The sequence below is a fragment of the Larus michahellis genome, chromosome 3 (assembly GCF_964199755.1).
Source record: "Larus michahellis chromosome 3, bLarMic1.1, whole genome shotgun sequence".
NCBI lineage: Eukaryota > Metazoa > Chordata > Aves > Charadriiformes > Laridae > Larus > Larus michahellis.
The window spans coordinates 126,267,749-126,281,252 of record NC_133898.1 but is presented as its reverse complement, the minus strand read 5'-3'; the positions used below and the strand labels follow the sequence as shown (position 1 = coordinate 126,281,252).

At 44.7% G+C, this 13,504-nt stretch overlaps 2 protein-coding genes across 2 annotated transcripts in view; both read left to right on the top strand.

Annotated features, from left to right (window-relative positions):
- The first annotated feature begins 3,142 nt into the window (after positions 1 to 3,142).
- Positions 3,143 to 9,611, top strand: LOC141741407 (uncharacterized). The gene is made up of 3 exons (XM_074582051.1): positions 3,143 to 3,269; positions 3,494 to 4,111; positions 4,836 to 9,611. The coding sequence occupies exons 1-3, from the start codon at positions 3,227 to 3,229 to the stop codon at positions 7,439 to 7,441; spliced, it is 3,267 nt and encodes a 1,088-aa protein (XP_074438152.1). The 5' UTR covers positions 3,143 to 3,226; the 3' UTR covers positions 7,442 to 9,611.
- Positions 9,612 to 10,582: 971 nt separating this feature from the next.
- The window catches only part of CDC5L (cell division cycle 5 like), a 35,933-nt gene continuing 33,011 nt past the window's right edge, over positions 10,583 to 13,504 (top strand). Inside the window, exon 1 of the mRNA XM_074582050.1 lies at positions 10,583 to 10,742. Within this exon, the coding sequence (XP_074438151.1) occupies positions 10,698 to 10,742 (45 nt within the window). The 5' untranslated portion in view covers positions 10,583 to 10,697. The remainder of the gene's footprint in view (positions 10,743 to 13,504) is intronic.

Genomic DNA, 13,504 nt, shown 5'->3' with positions numbered 1-13,504 from the left:
CACAGCCCAGAAAGTCCCCTGCATCCTGGGCTGCATCCCCAGCAGGGTGACCAGCAGGGCGAGGGAGGTGATTCTGCCCCTCTGTTCCACTCTTGTGAGACCCCACGTGGAGTCCTGCATCCAGATCTGGGGCCCCTCAACAGAAGAAGGACATGGACCTGTTGGAGCAGGTCCAGCAGAAGGCCACAAAGGTGATCAGAGGGCTGGAGCACCTCTCCTGTGAGGACAGGCTGAGAGAGTTGGGGTTGTTCAGCCTGGAGAAGAGAAGGCTCCAGGGAGACCTTACTGTGGCCTTTGAGTAGTTAAAGGGGGCTTATAAGAAAGATGGGGACAAATTTTTTATCAGGACTTGTGCTAGGGCAAGGGATAATGATTTTAAACTGAGGAAGGGTAGATTCAGACTAGATATAAGGAAGAAATTTTTTATGCGGGTTGCCCAGAGAGGTGGTAGATGCCCCATCCCTGGAAACATTCCAGGTCAGGTGGGACAGGGCTCTGAGCAACCTGACGTAGTTGAAGATGACCCTGCTCATTGCAGGGGGGTTGGACTAGAGATCTTTAAAGGTCCCTTCCAACCCAAACCATTCTATGATTCTGTGAATAAAGGCTACTAACATACCTGTTTGTACAGGAAAATCACTCCATCTGGTATGCACCTGGCTAGCATTCACAGAAGGCAGAAAGGCACAGCAGACAAACTTAGAAGTGGGCACATATTTAGTTTTGGATAGTATTGACTTTCTCTGTCCTCTTTTAGCTTTCTAGCTGTTAATGTTTCTCTGCATATAAAACAAATTTTTGCAAACAGTGACTGGCTACGTGCCAAAGTTAGCAGGGATTTGGTTGAATGTTAACTGAATAGAGAAGGTTGCACCTTGTCCTTGCTTTTGTCTAATATCCATGCACGTTTTGATCAGACCTAATCAAATATTGCTGTATGTTAAACATGTTACACTTTAATACAACCCAAAGCAGTACTAAAGAGACCTATATACACAATGCCTGTCTGTTGACAAAAAAAAAAAAAATTAAATGGGTGCAGCTGCAGGTATGTCAGGAAGCAAGGCACTTTAGCTGAAATTAGGTCCTTAGCATGCTAACACCGAAAAAAAGAGATAGAAAGGAAGTGCACGTTGCAGTTTTTACTGCATTACTATTAACATTATTGAGATTCCTTGTGCATGCAAGCACTCTATGTGCACTCTCTTTCTTCATTAGGCGTACATGCTCAGCCTTGCTACTGGCTGGATTGGAAAACATGGAGCTGCAGCTGCCTCCCGTCTAGTGGATTACTGCATCCAGCAAACCCTAACACTTTTCTCTCAGGCCTTTGTACAAGGAACTCAGTGCATCCTGATCTCATTATAAGGGATGACAAGTGTTTGGCAGCACCTGAGAACTCATCAGAGCAGATGAGAACAACCTCTTCAGGGCAAATATGACCAATGTTACTCTCATTGCTGGTTTACTTTTTAGCTCAGTTTACCTTCCTTTGCTACTTTTTCTCTCAACAGCCCCAGAGAATGGATAGTTGAGCATTAAAAAAGGAACAAAATCACAGAAGCACGGAACAGTTCGAGTTGGAAGGGACCTTAAAGATCATCTAGTTCCAACACCCCTGTTGTGGGAAGGGACACCTCCCACTAGACCAGGCTGCTCAGAGCCCCATCCAGCCTGGCCTTGAACACTTCCAGGGATGGGGCATCTACAACTGCCCTGGGCAGCTTGCTCCGGTATCTCACCATCCTCATAGTTAAAAATTTCTTCCTAATATCTAATCTAAATCTACCCTCTTTCAGCTTAAAACCATTACCCCTCATTCTATCACCACATTCCCTGACACAGACTCCCTCTCCACCTTTTCTGTAGGCCCCCTTTAGGAACTGAAAGACTTAAGCCTTTGGGCCTAATGACACAATTGCTTTGATTTTTCCTCAGTTTATAAGCTGAATTGCCAAGGACCTGGAACTAAGGAGCAAGTGAGAGCGGGACTAACCAGTCTTTAAGCCCTGAGAAACTGTTCACTGCCAAGGAAACCCCTCCTTTCCTATGTCCTTCAGGAAAGCAGAATGCCAATTTCTGAGCTCAGACCATCACCAACACACTCTGAAGTTCATTCCTGAAGCCATCTCTGAGGGATTGTCCATGATATCCATGGAAAGAGTGGTCTGGGTAAGCTGGTGACCTTGTGGCTCCCTTTCCTCACCCAGCAAACATGTCCCAAATCTGGGTTCTTTACCTAGTGTGCAAAGAGCCGATCCACATGTAGAGTCAAAATATTTATTTAATGCCTGTGCGGAGATGGGTGCTAGGTGGAAACTCCACAAAGCTGGCATCCCTTCGCTTATATGATGTAAGCTTTTACATTTCACAAAAATCAACTAATTGGAATACTATACTTTTCACTGGGGGCTCATGATTTCACAATAAGCTCCTACCGGCTATTTGTATTCTCACTTCAAATTATAGTACATTTGCAAAATTACCACACATGCTCGGTGAGTAGGGGTCTCATCTGGGAGGCTTACAGTTTAAGATTTGGAGGTGTGGTTTCCACATTAAAATGAGCTTAGTTCACCTAAAGGACACATACTTTTTATTTTTGACACTTTGTAATACCAAGCAACTTTGCAGTTTTAACAGAACACCCCCGTTTTCCCTAGTCGGGTTCCTTGTATCTTTTTGTTATCTGCAGGGCGATACAACACGCTTGTTTCCTTTGATTGACCGAGCTCCGTTCTCCCTCAGCAACATCTTATCTGCTTTCCCTCCATCTAGACGGCCACAAGCGTCTCTCGAGTTTCTGCGTGAGGAAGGAAGGCTCGCGGGCACCGAGCCCCCCCCCGACACCGCCCGGTTGACGGGCTACCTCATCTTTTTGTTTGGCTTAAAACAGGAATAGATTTCGCAGAGCTTTCGAAACCCCCTCAGGTGGGTGATTAAACGCGTAATTAAACTCTTTTTTTAGGCCAAACGGCCCACCGCGCGCAGCGCTACCTCGGGGAAGCGGATGCTCCACCCCCTCCTGCAGCCGCGCCCCCCCGCCGCTCCAGCCAATCAGGAGGCCGCAGCCGTGCGCACCCCCACCGCCCCCCCCCCCCGTTGCCCCCTGGGAAACGGCGCTATGGTCAGTGCCGCCCCCGCCCCGTTTGTGTGCGTGCGCGACAGAGCGGCGCGTGCGCGGCGGCCGAGGCGGTTTGATCCCAGCGCGGAGCCGGGCCAGGAGATGTCGGTGGAGCAGGGGAGGACGGAGCCGGCGGACGACAGCGGTAGGTGCCTCCTTAGATGGTAGAGAGCCAGCGGGGCTCCGGCCGGGTGGGGGCTGAGGGACTGAGGCGGGGACTGAGGGACCTAGGCGAGGGGGGGCCTAACCCGCGTCCTGCGCGCTGGAGGCTGGGGCGTGCGCATGCGCACAGCGGGGGGGGTGGGGGGAGCCTGCGATTTCTTCAGGTGTTTGGGAAATAGGATTAGTGTTTTCTTTTTCTGTCCCCAGAGTCGGACGTCTTTGAAATTGTTCTCCCAATCACCATCTTTGTGTTGAGCGATGATGATTTTCCGCAGGATGAGGCGGAGAAGCCAGCAGTCTCCGTTCCCGAGTGGAAGGAGGAGGGTGGCTTAAACAATAGTGGTTCCCTCAATAGCAATGTGACACCTTCAAATGACGGTAACAGTGGAACCATTTGTGAAGAAAACAAGACTGCTACAAATAAGGATAACGGTATGAAATGCTCTGAAGAGAAATGCATTGCTGAGAGTGTGTGTAACAGAACAAAATCACCTCTAAGTGATCAGTGTGATACCAGCACGGATAAGTGTAGTCAAAATTATGTGTTGCCTACGTCACCTTGCATAACAGAGCTTACAGAGATAAATGAAACCAGTGACAGAAAAGAATGTGATGGTGATGACGGCTTTCAGAAGATTCCTCCTCTCTTCTCCTGTACTGGCGATGAGGGTGGAGGTGAGACCATCGAGACAAGCAGGCAATTGACATTGTTAGCAATATCCAAACATGAAGAACTTTTCAATGTTGCAAATGTTCTTTCTAATGTCAGTCAAGAGAAACAACCAGAAATCCACAAGGAGATGGAGACAATTGTTGAAATGGAAGGTAAGTTAGTTGTTAATAAGACTAGTGCAAGAATTTAAGAAATCTGGTAAATTTCATGTTTTTGAAATGGGTAGGAAAGTGTACAGGAAGAATCATAGAATGTGTTGGTTTGGAAGGGATCTTTAAAGGCCGAACTCATTTGTTTTGGAGTAAGTATTTCAACTTAGATTAATATCTTATACAGCAGAAAAAGAATATTGGCTGGAGTATGCTTAATTCTTTCACAGACTCCTTTGAAAAGTAGTGAAACCACGATAAACTCATACTGTTTCATTGTGCTGCAGTTTGCAAAAGGGTGGCATTTCATTAGAGAAAAGGATCTGAAAATAATAATAAAAAAAAAAGCAGAAGTACCATACTTGTGAGAATGGAGCCCTAGCAAAGTTTGGTGAAAGTCCTTTCATAGGAATTCTGGCATAAAGCTGCTGCATTAAGAATTGTAGGGAATGCAGTGTTGTCCTGTGAAATTCAGAGCTTTGAGTGAAAAGAGGGAGTGGAAAGAAAGAGGCTCATAACTTCTCTTAAAGCATTATTTAAATGTTGAGGGGGGGAAAAGCATGGGAAGAGACATTAGGAAAGAAGTGGAGATAGGGAAATACTAAGGAAGCAAAAGGAGTGAAGAGCAAGCAAGTCATTAGATAATTTGGAATTTTAACTACCAATTAATCATTAACATTGGTGATCGTATGAAATGTCATACATGTGACTTTTTATCCCCCCGTAGATCCTGATTCTTCAAAGAATGGAGACAATGAAGCTAATAATAGAAAAAGAAAGAGAAGCAAATTTGAAGATGAAACACTGAGTTCTCTTTTGGAGCACAGCTTGAAAGAAAAAATGGAATTTACCAATAATTGTTCTGCTCCATTTCTTAACGGATGTTCTTCTACTTCAGAAGAACTGCTAAATGATGGAGGGAAACTGGAGGTGAATGCTTCCACGTCTGCTGAATCAAATACTACTGGAGAGCATATTTATAAGACATTAATTCCACTTCCTAAAAAAAGACATCGGCAACAAAAAGTTGTTTCTCCTCATGCAAGCCCAAAAGAATTTCAAAGCCAGCAAGAAGGTTTAGCATGGCTAAGTAATAGTGTGACCATCAAACCTCTTCCTAAAGCATCTTGTTCTGTAAATAAGCATGAAAGATTGAATTTCAAGTGCAGGTTTTGTAGTTCTGTATATAAATGCAGTGCACAGCTAAAGAAACACGTTTATTCAGCTCATAAAGACAAGAAAATACATAAGTGTTGCTTTTGTAAAAGAACCTTTTTCTTTTCTGTCAACCTTAGGAATCACCTTAAATTTCATAAGAAAATGAGTAGGCTGCAAAAGGCAAGAAAAAATAGGATGAATGTGAGAAAAGCTAGGCAGAGAAACTCTGAAGAAAGAAAATCTGAGACCAAGAAAAAAGAAAGTAAGTATGAGAAATTTTTCATCAAAATTGAAAGGGACTTTACACCTCTGGGTGTGCCAGTTAGTTTTTCCTGCAAAATTTGTTTCTTTGCTTCATCAAATCCTAGGATTTTTATTCATCACATGAAGGGACATAAAGAGAGACCACCTTACCAGTGTCCTCAATGTGATTACTCCTGCATTAGCTTGTCCTATCTGTTAAATCACATGTACTGGCATGCTGGGTATAAGCTCTACCAGTGCAGGTTTTGCACCTTTTTTTCATTATATTTTGCAAGCATGGTAAGGCATAGCTACATACACACAGGGGCTAAACCTTATTCCTGTGAGTTCTGCCAGTCAGCATTCACCAGCATCACAGGGTTAGAGAGACACAGAAGATCACATGCGGGCAAAGAAACCCGCCAAGGGCAGCGACTCGACTTTGAAAGTGGAAGAAAAAGAACTCGAAGACCTTTAAAGAATTATACATGTGATGAGTGTAACATAGTGTTTTACTCTAGAGGACATCTCAGCTTTCATAAGAAATTTCATGAACAGTTTACGGCTACTGCCAATGGTTATACGAATCAGAGCAATGAATATCATAAAAGCAAAATATGCAAAGTTGACGGTGATTCCCAGGACCATGTTACTCCGTCCCTGTCTGCTAATGAAAATGATTGTCTCAGTGGGGGAATGCTGGCTCCTGACTTTAAGCGGGCAGGTGATGTGCAGGACTATAAGGAAATGTGCTCTGGAAAGAAATTCCATGAAAACAGACATGGAAGCAACAGCGTAGCTGTTACTGGGAATAGATCAGGAGTTCCTCTGAATTCTGTCACTTGCAAAGAGGAACCTCTCTTCAACTCCAGGGCCTCTCATCCACAAGTTCAAGATGATGATGCGTATCATCGATTCGTGGAAAACTTAAAGGATACGTGGCCTTCCAATTTGTCTACATTCAAAATGTACAGGTGCCAGCGCTGTAATTACGCAACTGCCGTTCATAGAGACTTTCAGCTGCACCTAAAAATACATACAGATGAAAGACTGTTTGTGTGTAAAGAATGCAATAAGACATTTAAAACGGCAAACCATTTGCAGAAACACAGCCTTATTCACATAAAAAATGGACACGAGTTTGGCCATTGCCTCTATGAAGGTAGCTGTTTAGAGAATCTTGGAGTGCATCATGAAATGTATGTACGCATGTGTCCAGAAAGAGATTTGGGTTCAGAAGTCTGTGGAGTACAGCCAGAGGTCCAGAGGGGCAGAGAAAATGATTTGCTGGCACAAAGTCAGCCACGATTCTATCAGTGCGCAGAGTGCGAGTATGCTACTTACATTTTAAGCAACCTTGAACTCCACGTAAGAACTCACACAGGTGAGAAACCTTACAGCTGCAGTGTTTGTCAGAAGAAGTTTCGTACTTCCAGTCACCTGAAAAGACACAGAGTCACGCATTTTAACGTGGAGTATCTCAAGTGCAGGCGCTGTGACTATTCGACAAACAAATGGCTGTCCCTGAAACAGCATCTGGCTTCACACTCTTGTGAGGAAGGCTCGTCTGCTGGCTGCCTCTACGAACAAATGCAGCTGCCTGTCAAAACATACACCTGTGAAGAGTGTGGCTATTCCACAGCCCACAATGGAAACCTGAAGCCGCACTTGAGAATTCACACAGGGGAGAAGCCGTTCAAGTGCGACCGCTGCGCTGTGGCTTTCCGCACATCTAGCCACCTGAAGCGCCACTTGCTGACTCATTTGAAGCTGCACTGCAGAAGGTGTAAATTTTCTACGGTAGATAAACGTGCTTTCCAAAAGCATGTGAAAACACACACGAAGAAGTACAAGTGTGGAAAGTGTAATGTGACTCTGCCTACCAAAAAACTTCTGGAAAAGCATAAGCGGCAGCATAAGCTTGGAATATAAGCTTGGGAATTGCAAGTTGGCACTCAGTTCTGGAGAGGTTTGCATGTCCTGAATTTGTTCATTGCTTTACATTCCCCTGCTGTCCCCAGAAAGCTGTCTGGGTCCAGACAGTGAAACTCAGGGTACTGGTTTGCTCCCGGTTCTTCTGAGAACTTCAGTTCCAGCACAGGCTGCGCTAAAGAAGATCTTGGAGGCACTTTTTCATGCCCAAGTGACTTCTTAATGCCATGAAATCAGTTATGATTTGGCCAGCGTTCATCAGTTTAGTTATTCTGTGCCACTTCTTTTCTTCTAAAAAATCAATTAAAAAAAATAAATCTCTTTTCTAGCTGAAAGAATGTTTAAAGGGAGGGAAGGAAGTGCACATTATATCATATAGTAATAACTTTTCATTTAAAAATTGTCACTGTGGAGGCTTAACGCTACCTCCGATCTCCTGAAAGTTGCACTCCCTACTCCCAGATTCTCTTGTGATACTTGCAATAGAAAAAAAAAATAAAAATAGTATCTCATAAAATTAAAGAAACAGAAGGTTTTTGTTATCACTGGATAATTGAGATATGAAAATGTTTTCTATATGTGTATGTATATAAAGGGTTTATTAGGCAGTTATACTGTCTGTACTTTTGATAATAGTTCAGTAGTCTGACAAAAATGGTATTGTCCTTAATCAGATATTTTATGATACTGAGAATCCTTAAATTAATCTTCATCAATTTTATGGAAAAGACTAATGTTAATCTAGTATGAAATGCCTTATCTTTTCTCAGGCTGGTAGTTCCTGTGCTCTTTGTTTCTTAAAATGGACAACACCGTACTTTTCAAAGAACTTCTCTGTTAATTTAATCACTTGCTGATATATTGCAAATACTACTTAGTTACATTGAGAATCTTGGCAGTATCTTGAACTGTAAAATTTATTTTGTTAAAGAGCTTTACTGTGCATCGAAAATACCATGTATATGGACCGCTTGTGACAAACAGCTGTTGTTACCTGGTATGGTGAAGACAGATGGAGGCTTCTTTCCACTTTATATTCAAGTCGAGACAAACCTTTGCTTGTTTTAGAGAATCATAGGGTGCTCGAAACACTGTGTGGACGTCACTGGCTGTGGTATTGATAACAGCAGTGTTACCTTCTGGTGTGAGGGAAGACGGTGGCAAAGGGCTGGTGCCAACTGTCCCCTGATGTTACAGTTCAGTTCATGAAACAGCGGAGTAGATGTATAGCTTCATTTAGAGAATGTAAACGTGAACCTAGTGCAGCTTTTTCACTGCTCGCAGATGTATGCTGTTCTTTATCAATAGAGATAGGTTGCCCAGAGAGGTGGTGGAGTCTCTTTGAAGATACCTCTTTGGAGATACTCAGAAGCCATCTGGACATGGTCCTGGGCAACCAGCTCTGGGTGGCCCTGCCTGAGCAGGGGGTTGGACCAGGGGACCTCCAGGGGTCCTGCAGCCATTCTGTGATTCAGGACGCAATTTTCCAAGAGCGGATTGAAACTCGTGAATAGATGCATGTATTTAAAGCCTTCTCAGCAAAGGTGTTTCGGTGATTGAGTTCTTTGTAGCTGCAGTAACATCAGACAAGTAAATACCTGTGGCTGTGAACCCTGGTGGTTCCGGATGGTTTTGCTATAGGCTGGGAATTCCCCATTTGGGAATGTGTGATTCAGATCTTAGAATGACTGAGCTGACCACCAAATACAGTTGTGAGAAAGAAGAATGTTATCCTGATAAGAATAAAGAAAAAACTTTCTGGGAAATATTAACACAGTTATACAAGCGTGGAAGAATTTTTACCTGCAGTACTGTATGATTCCGATCATTTATTTGAAGACAATTTCAAAAGAACAGGTAAAAAGAGGAAACAAAAATGTGAAGGGAGTTGTATATTAATGAAGCCTGTATATCAGATCAGACTAGGATAGTTAAATCTAGTAACGAATAATTATTTAAAAGTATGGTGTACAATGATGAAGAAGGGAGCCCCATTTAAGGAAGGTAAATTCATTGAAAGATATTTTTAAATGAGTTTGTAAACAGTCTGAGTTACTTAGAGTTGTAAGAACAACAGAAGACACTTTCAGATGGAGCTTGATGAGTTTGTAAAAACAGTTATTCCAGGTGGTTGCCTGTAATAAAAAGAAATAAAGTGTTTCACGACTGATGAGGTTCCCCTCTGTTCCTTATACAGTACACTGCACTTCTGGGGATTGGAAGGGATTCTCAGTCTGCCGAGTCAAAGGAATTTAAATGTAAAGGCATACTCGTTTTAAAATAAGGACATGGGCCGTTCCTGATTTTTAATATGTTTTTTCTTGCTAGCCAGAAGTGTCATATTTTTTTTATTCTTGCAGAGTTTTAACAAAAAGCAAAGCCTTTCCTAAATCGTACTATGAAGTTTTGTCTTTCAACCCAAAACATGTGCTGAATTTTTCTTGTGAAAATATATTGAATTTGGACAAAACAGTAAAATATAATAGGAATTCACACCAATGACAAAAAAGTTGAGCAAATAGGTGTCATTTTTCTGCTGGGCGTCTGCTAGATAAGGGAATAAAAGTTAAACACGGGGTGAAGTAGCTGAGTGTAGGTGAATTGGACCACTTTGCAGTGTGGTTAACCACTGTCCAGGTTCACCCATAACAGACGAAGAAAAGATGAAAGTTTTTAATTATTTTACTGTATGTTGCAAGGCCAGGCTGGATGGGGCTTTGAGCAACTGGTCTGGTGGGAGGTGTCCCTGCCCATGGCAGGGGGGTTGGAACTAGGTGATTTTTAAGGTTGCTTCTAACCCAAACCACTCTATGATTTTATATTGCTGTTTTCTACCTCAATTTCCACTTGGCCTGCAGTAAACGCGCGTTTTTTTTCCCCTCAAATTAACGAAACACGCTGTTAAATGTGACACTGGCGAAATCTGATTTTTTTTCTCCCGCCCTCCCCTTCCTTCCCCGTTTGCGTCCGTTGCGGAATTTGACCGAATTTACCGAATTTACCGAATTTAATCGTTTTAAGGGCAGGGGCCGGGCCGCTCTGCCGTTCGGTCCGCCGGCCGACAGGTGGCGGTAGCCACCACAACGCCGCGCGTGAGGCGGCTCGGCGTCTGGCCCGCTCCGCGCATGCGCAGACTCCGCGCTTTGCCGGCGGAGGGCGCTTGCGCGGGGTTTGGGCCGGCCCCGCTGAGGCGAGCAACGTTTCTTCCCTCTCACCGCTTTCTCCCTGCCGGCTTCCGAGCCCTTTCGCCGCCAAGATGCCGCGGATTATGATTAAAGGCGGCGTGTGGCGCAACACCGAGGTAGGAACCATGATCGCTTCAATACCGCCGCCACCCGCCCCCCCCCCCCGCAAGGGCTGGAGCCTCAGCGGTTGGGGGGGGGGGTGGTCCTGCGGTAGTGCGCAGGCCTCAGTGGGGACGTCGTGGTGCGCATGCGCTGGGGTTTCATCTATCTCATTTCTTCTTCACGTATCCCATTTTCTTCTAACAGTGAGGGGGAAAATTGAGATCTTTTGGGGCCCTCTGTAGCGAGGGGTGTAGAGCTTTAGGCGCTTACAGCCACAGCGCCTGTCACTCTGGTGGGTTCCGTTCCGTTCCTCAGCAGCCTGGGCCTGCTGAGAGGAACCTTATGGAATTCAGTGAGGGCAAGTGCAGGGTGCTGCACCGGGGGAGGAATAACCCCATGCACCAGGACAGTCTGGGGCTGACCTGCTGGAGAGCAGCTCGGTGGAAAGAGATCTGGGAGTCCTGGGGGACAACAGGATGACCATGAGCCAGCAATGTGCCCTTGTGGCCAAGAAGGCCAATGGCATCCTGGGGTGCATCAAGAAGAGTGTGGCCAGCAGGTGGAGGGAGGTCATCCTCCCCCTCTACTTTGCCTTGGTGAGGCCACATCTGGAGTACTGTGTCCAGTTCTGGGCACAAGAGGGACTTGTTGAACTCTTGAACTTGAACTCTTCGGTTCAAGAGGGACAGGGAACTGCTGGAGAGGGTGCAGCAGAGAGCTACAAAGATGATGAGGGGACTGGAACACCTCCCTTATGAAGAAAGGCCAAGGGATTTGGGTCTCTTCAGTCTGGAAAAAAGACAGCTGAGGGGGGATCTTATCAACACTTATCAGTACTTAAAGGGTGGGTGTCAGGAGGATGGGGCCAGGCGCTTTTCAGTGGTGCCTGGGGACAGGACAAGAGGTAATGGGCACAAACTTGAGCATAGGAAGTTCCACCTAAACATGAGGAGGAACTTCTTTCCTTTGAGGGTGGCAGAGCCCTGGCACAGGCTGCCCAGAGAGGTGGTGGAGTCTCCGTCTCTGGAGACATTCCAACCCCGCCTGGACGCGTTCCTGTGCCACCTGCTCTGGGTGACCCTGCTCTGGCAGGGGAGGTTGGACTAGATCTCCAGAGGTCCCTTCCAACCCCTACCATTCTGTGACCTTCCTCCTCGTCCCCTGCCGTCGTGGGCAGAGGTCAGATGGGTGGTTTTTGCCCTGAAGGCTGAGTGTTAGGGTGGACAGGGAGCTCAGCCCTGCCTGTGTCCTGTCACTGCTGCCTAGAGAAACCGTCCCCACAGCGGGTGGAGGGAATGTGTGGGCCTTGTTGTCCTTGGAGATGTCTGTTTTGCAGCCTGGAGTGTGGTGTGTCTTAGGCAGGGTTCTTATTCTCTAGTGGTACAAAAGAGCTGGAATCTCTTGTCCTTGAAGACCCTTCCAATATGGAAATGGTGAAGATGGATCTGGGCTCTTCATCTGCAGCCTGAATGGCTTTGTACACAGAAATCTATGTGTCGTTCCAAAAAAGAGGAAGAAATCTTCCCTCTCTGCCATGTTTGCCATCACGTTTTCAGAACTGCAACTGATCGAGGAAGGGAAAATAAAAACATAAGAAATCAAGGATGTCCGTTTTATTAGATGGCATGTTTAAAGCAAAAGAAGGTACCCAAACACTGTGAAATCCAGAACTCGGTCACCGGGTACTGTAAACACTGGGCATGTATGTAGTTCCAGAAAGCAGTGAGGAAAAAATAGACGGTAAAGGTACTATACACTGCATGTGCTTTTAACCACTTGTGACATATCAGCGATGTGCCAGAGGCAGCTAAACTGGGGGTCAGCAGAGGATAGGAAGAACCACTGCATGCTTACCCTCTTCTTACGGTCTTCCATAATTGACTAGTTTTGGTGACCGTTTAGAGAAACAGCAGTGGGTGAAATAGATCATCGTTTCACCCGTTATTGAGTACCAGAGATGAAATAGCTCTCTTTGGTGCTATTTTTTTGATGAACGTTTTGATTATATATACAACATTAAAAATAGAGAAAATAGAACCAGTTTATTTGAAGTCATTTGTAAAATGACTCATTACTTGCAAAAAAGCCTGCCAGTGTCATCAGTATGGCTACTGTATGCCATGTAACACCAAGTACATTTTAAAAAACAAGAGAGGATTTATTATTTATTTTTAAATAGAAATTATACGAATTGCTCCCTGTAGCAGCTCAAGACAGAGCTCATCATCGGCTTACGGTTAAAGCTGCTCTGCGCTCTGAGAGATGCCTGTGCTAGACAGAGTATCTGTCCTTGATGGCCAGCATCTGCACGGTACAGCGGAGCGCATTCTGAACACAACTACGAGTAGTTATTGGATACAGAAGAGGAACATCTGTGGTTGACAAGGCTGCACGAATAGCTTTGATACATTTACAATACCATTTTTGTGACCTGTGAGGAAACCAGAAATAATGAACTCATTTATCTGGGGGAAGGAGAGAGAGGGATTCATGGATGGATTGACAGACAATTGGTATGACTTCTAGCTTTTGATGAAATCTCAGTGCACAATTTGATGTATATGAACAACCTGACTCTCAAGCTGAATCCGTTACATTCCCCCCCCCCGCCCCCAGAAATTTATAAGCTTTGGGATGAGCACTTTTGGATGTTAACATTCTGAACGTTAATGTGATCTATTTTAAGATTTAATTCCAAAAGAGAAACTTACTATAAAGTTCCTTTATTTTTGTGATACTTTCTTTTTTTAAGAGCGTATTCCATTCATAGATAAAT

What these genes read in the sequence shown, in the direction of transcription:
- LOC141741407 (XM_074582051.1), top strand. Translation starts at nt 3,227, where the DNA reads ATGTCGGTGGAGCAGGGGAGGACGGAGCCGGCGGACGACAGCG. An exon ending in GGAGCCGGCGGACGACAGCG is followed by an intron (nt 3,270 to 3,493) that starts GTAGGTGCCTCC and finishes TTCTGTCCCCAG; the next exon opens with AGTCGGACGTCTTTGAAATT. An exon ending in GACAATTGTTGAAATGGAAG is followed by an intron (nt 4,112 to 4,835) that starts GTAAGTTAGTTG and finishes ATCCCCCCGTAG; the next exon opens with ATCCTGATTCTTCAAAGAAT.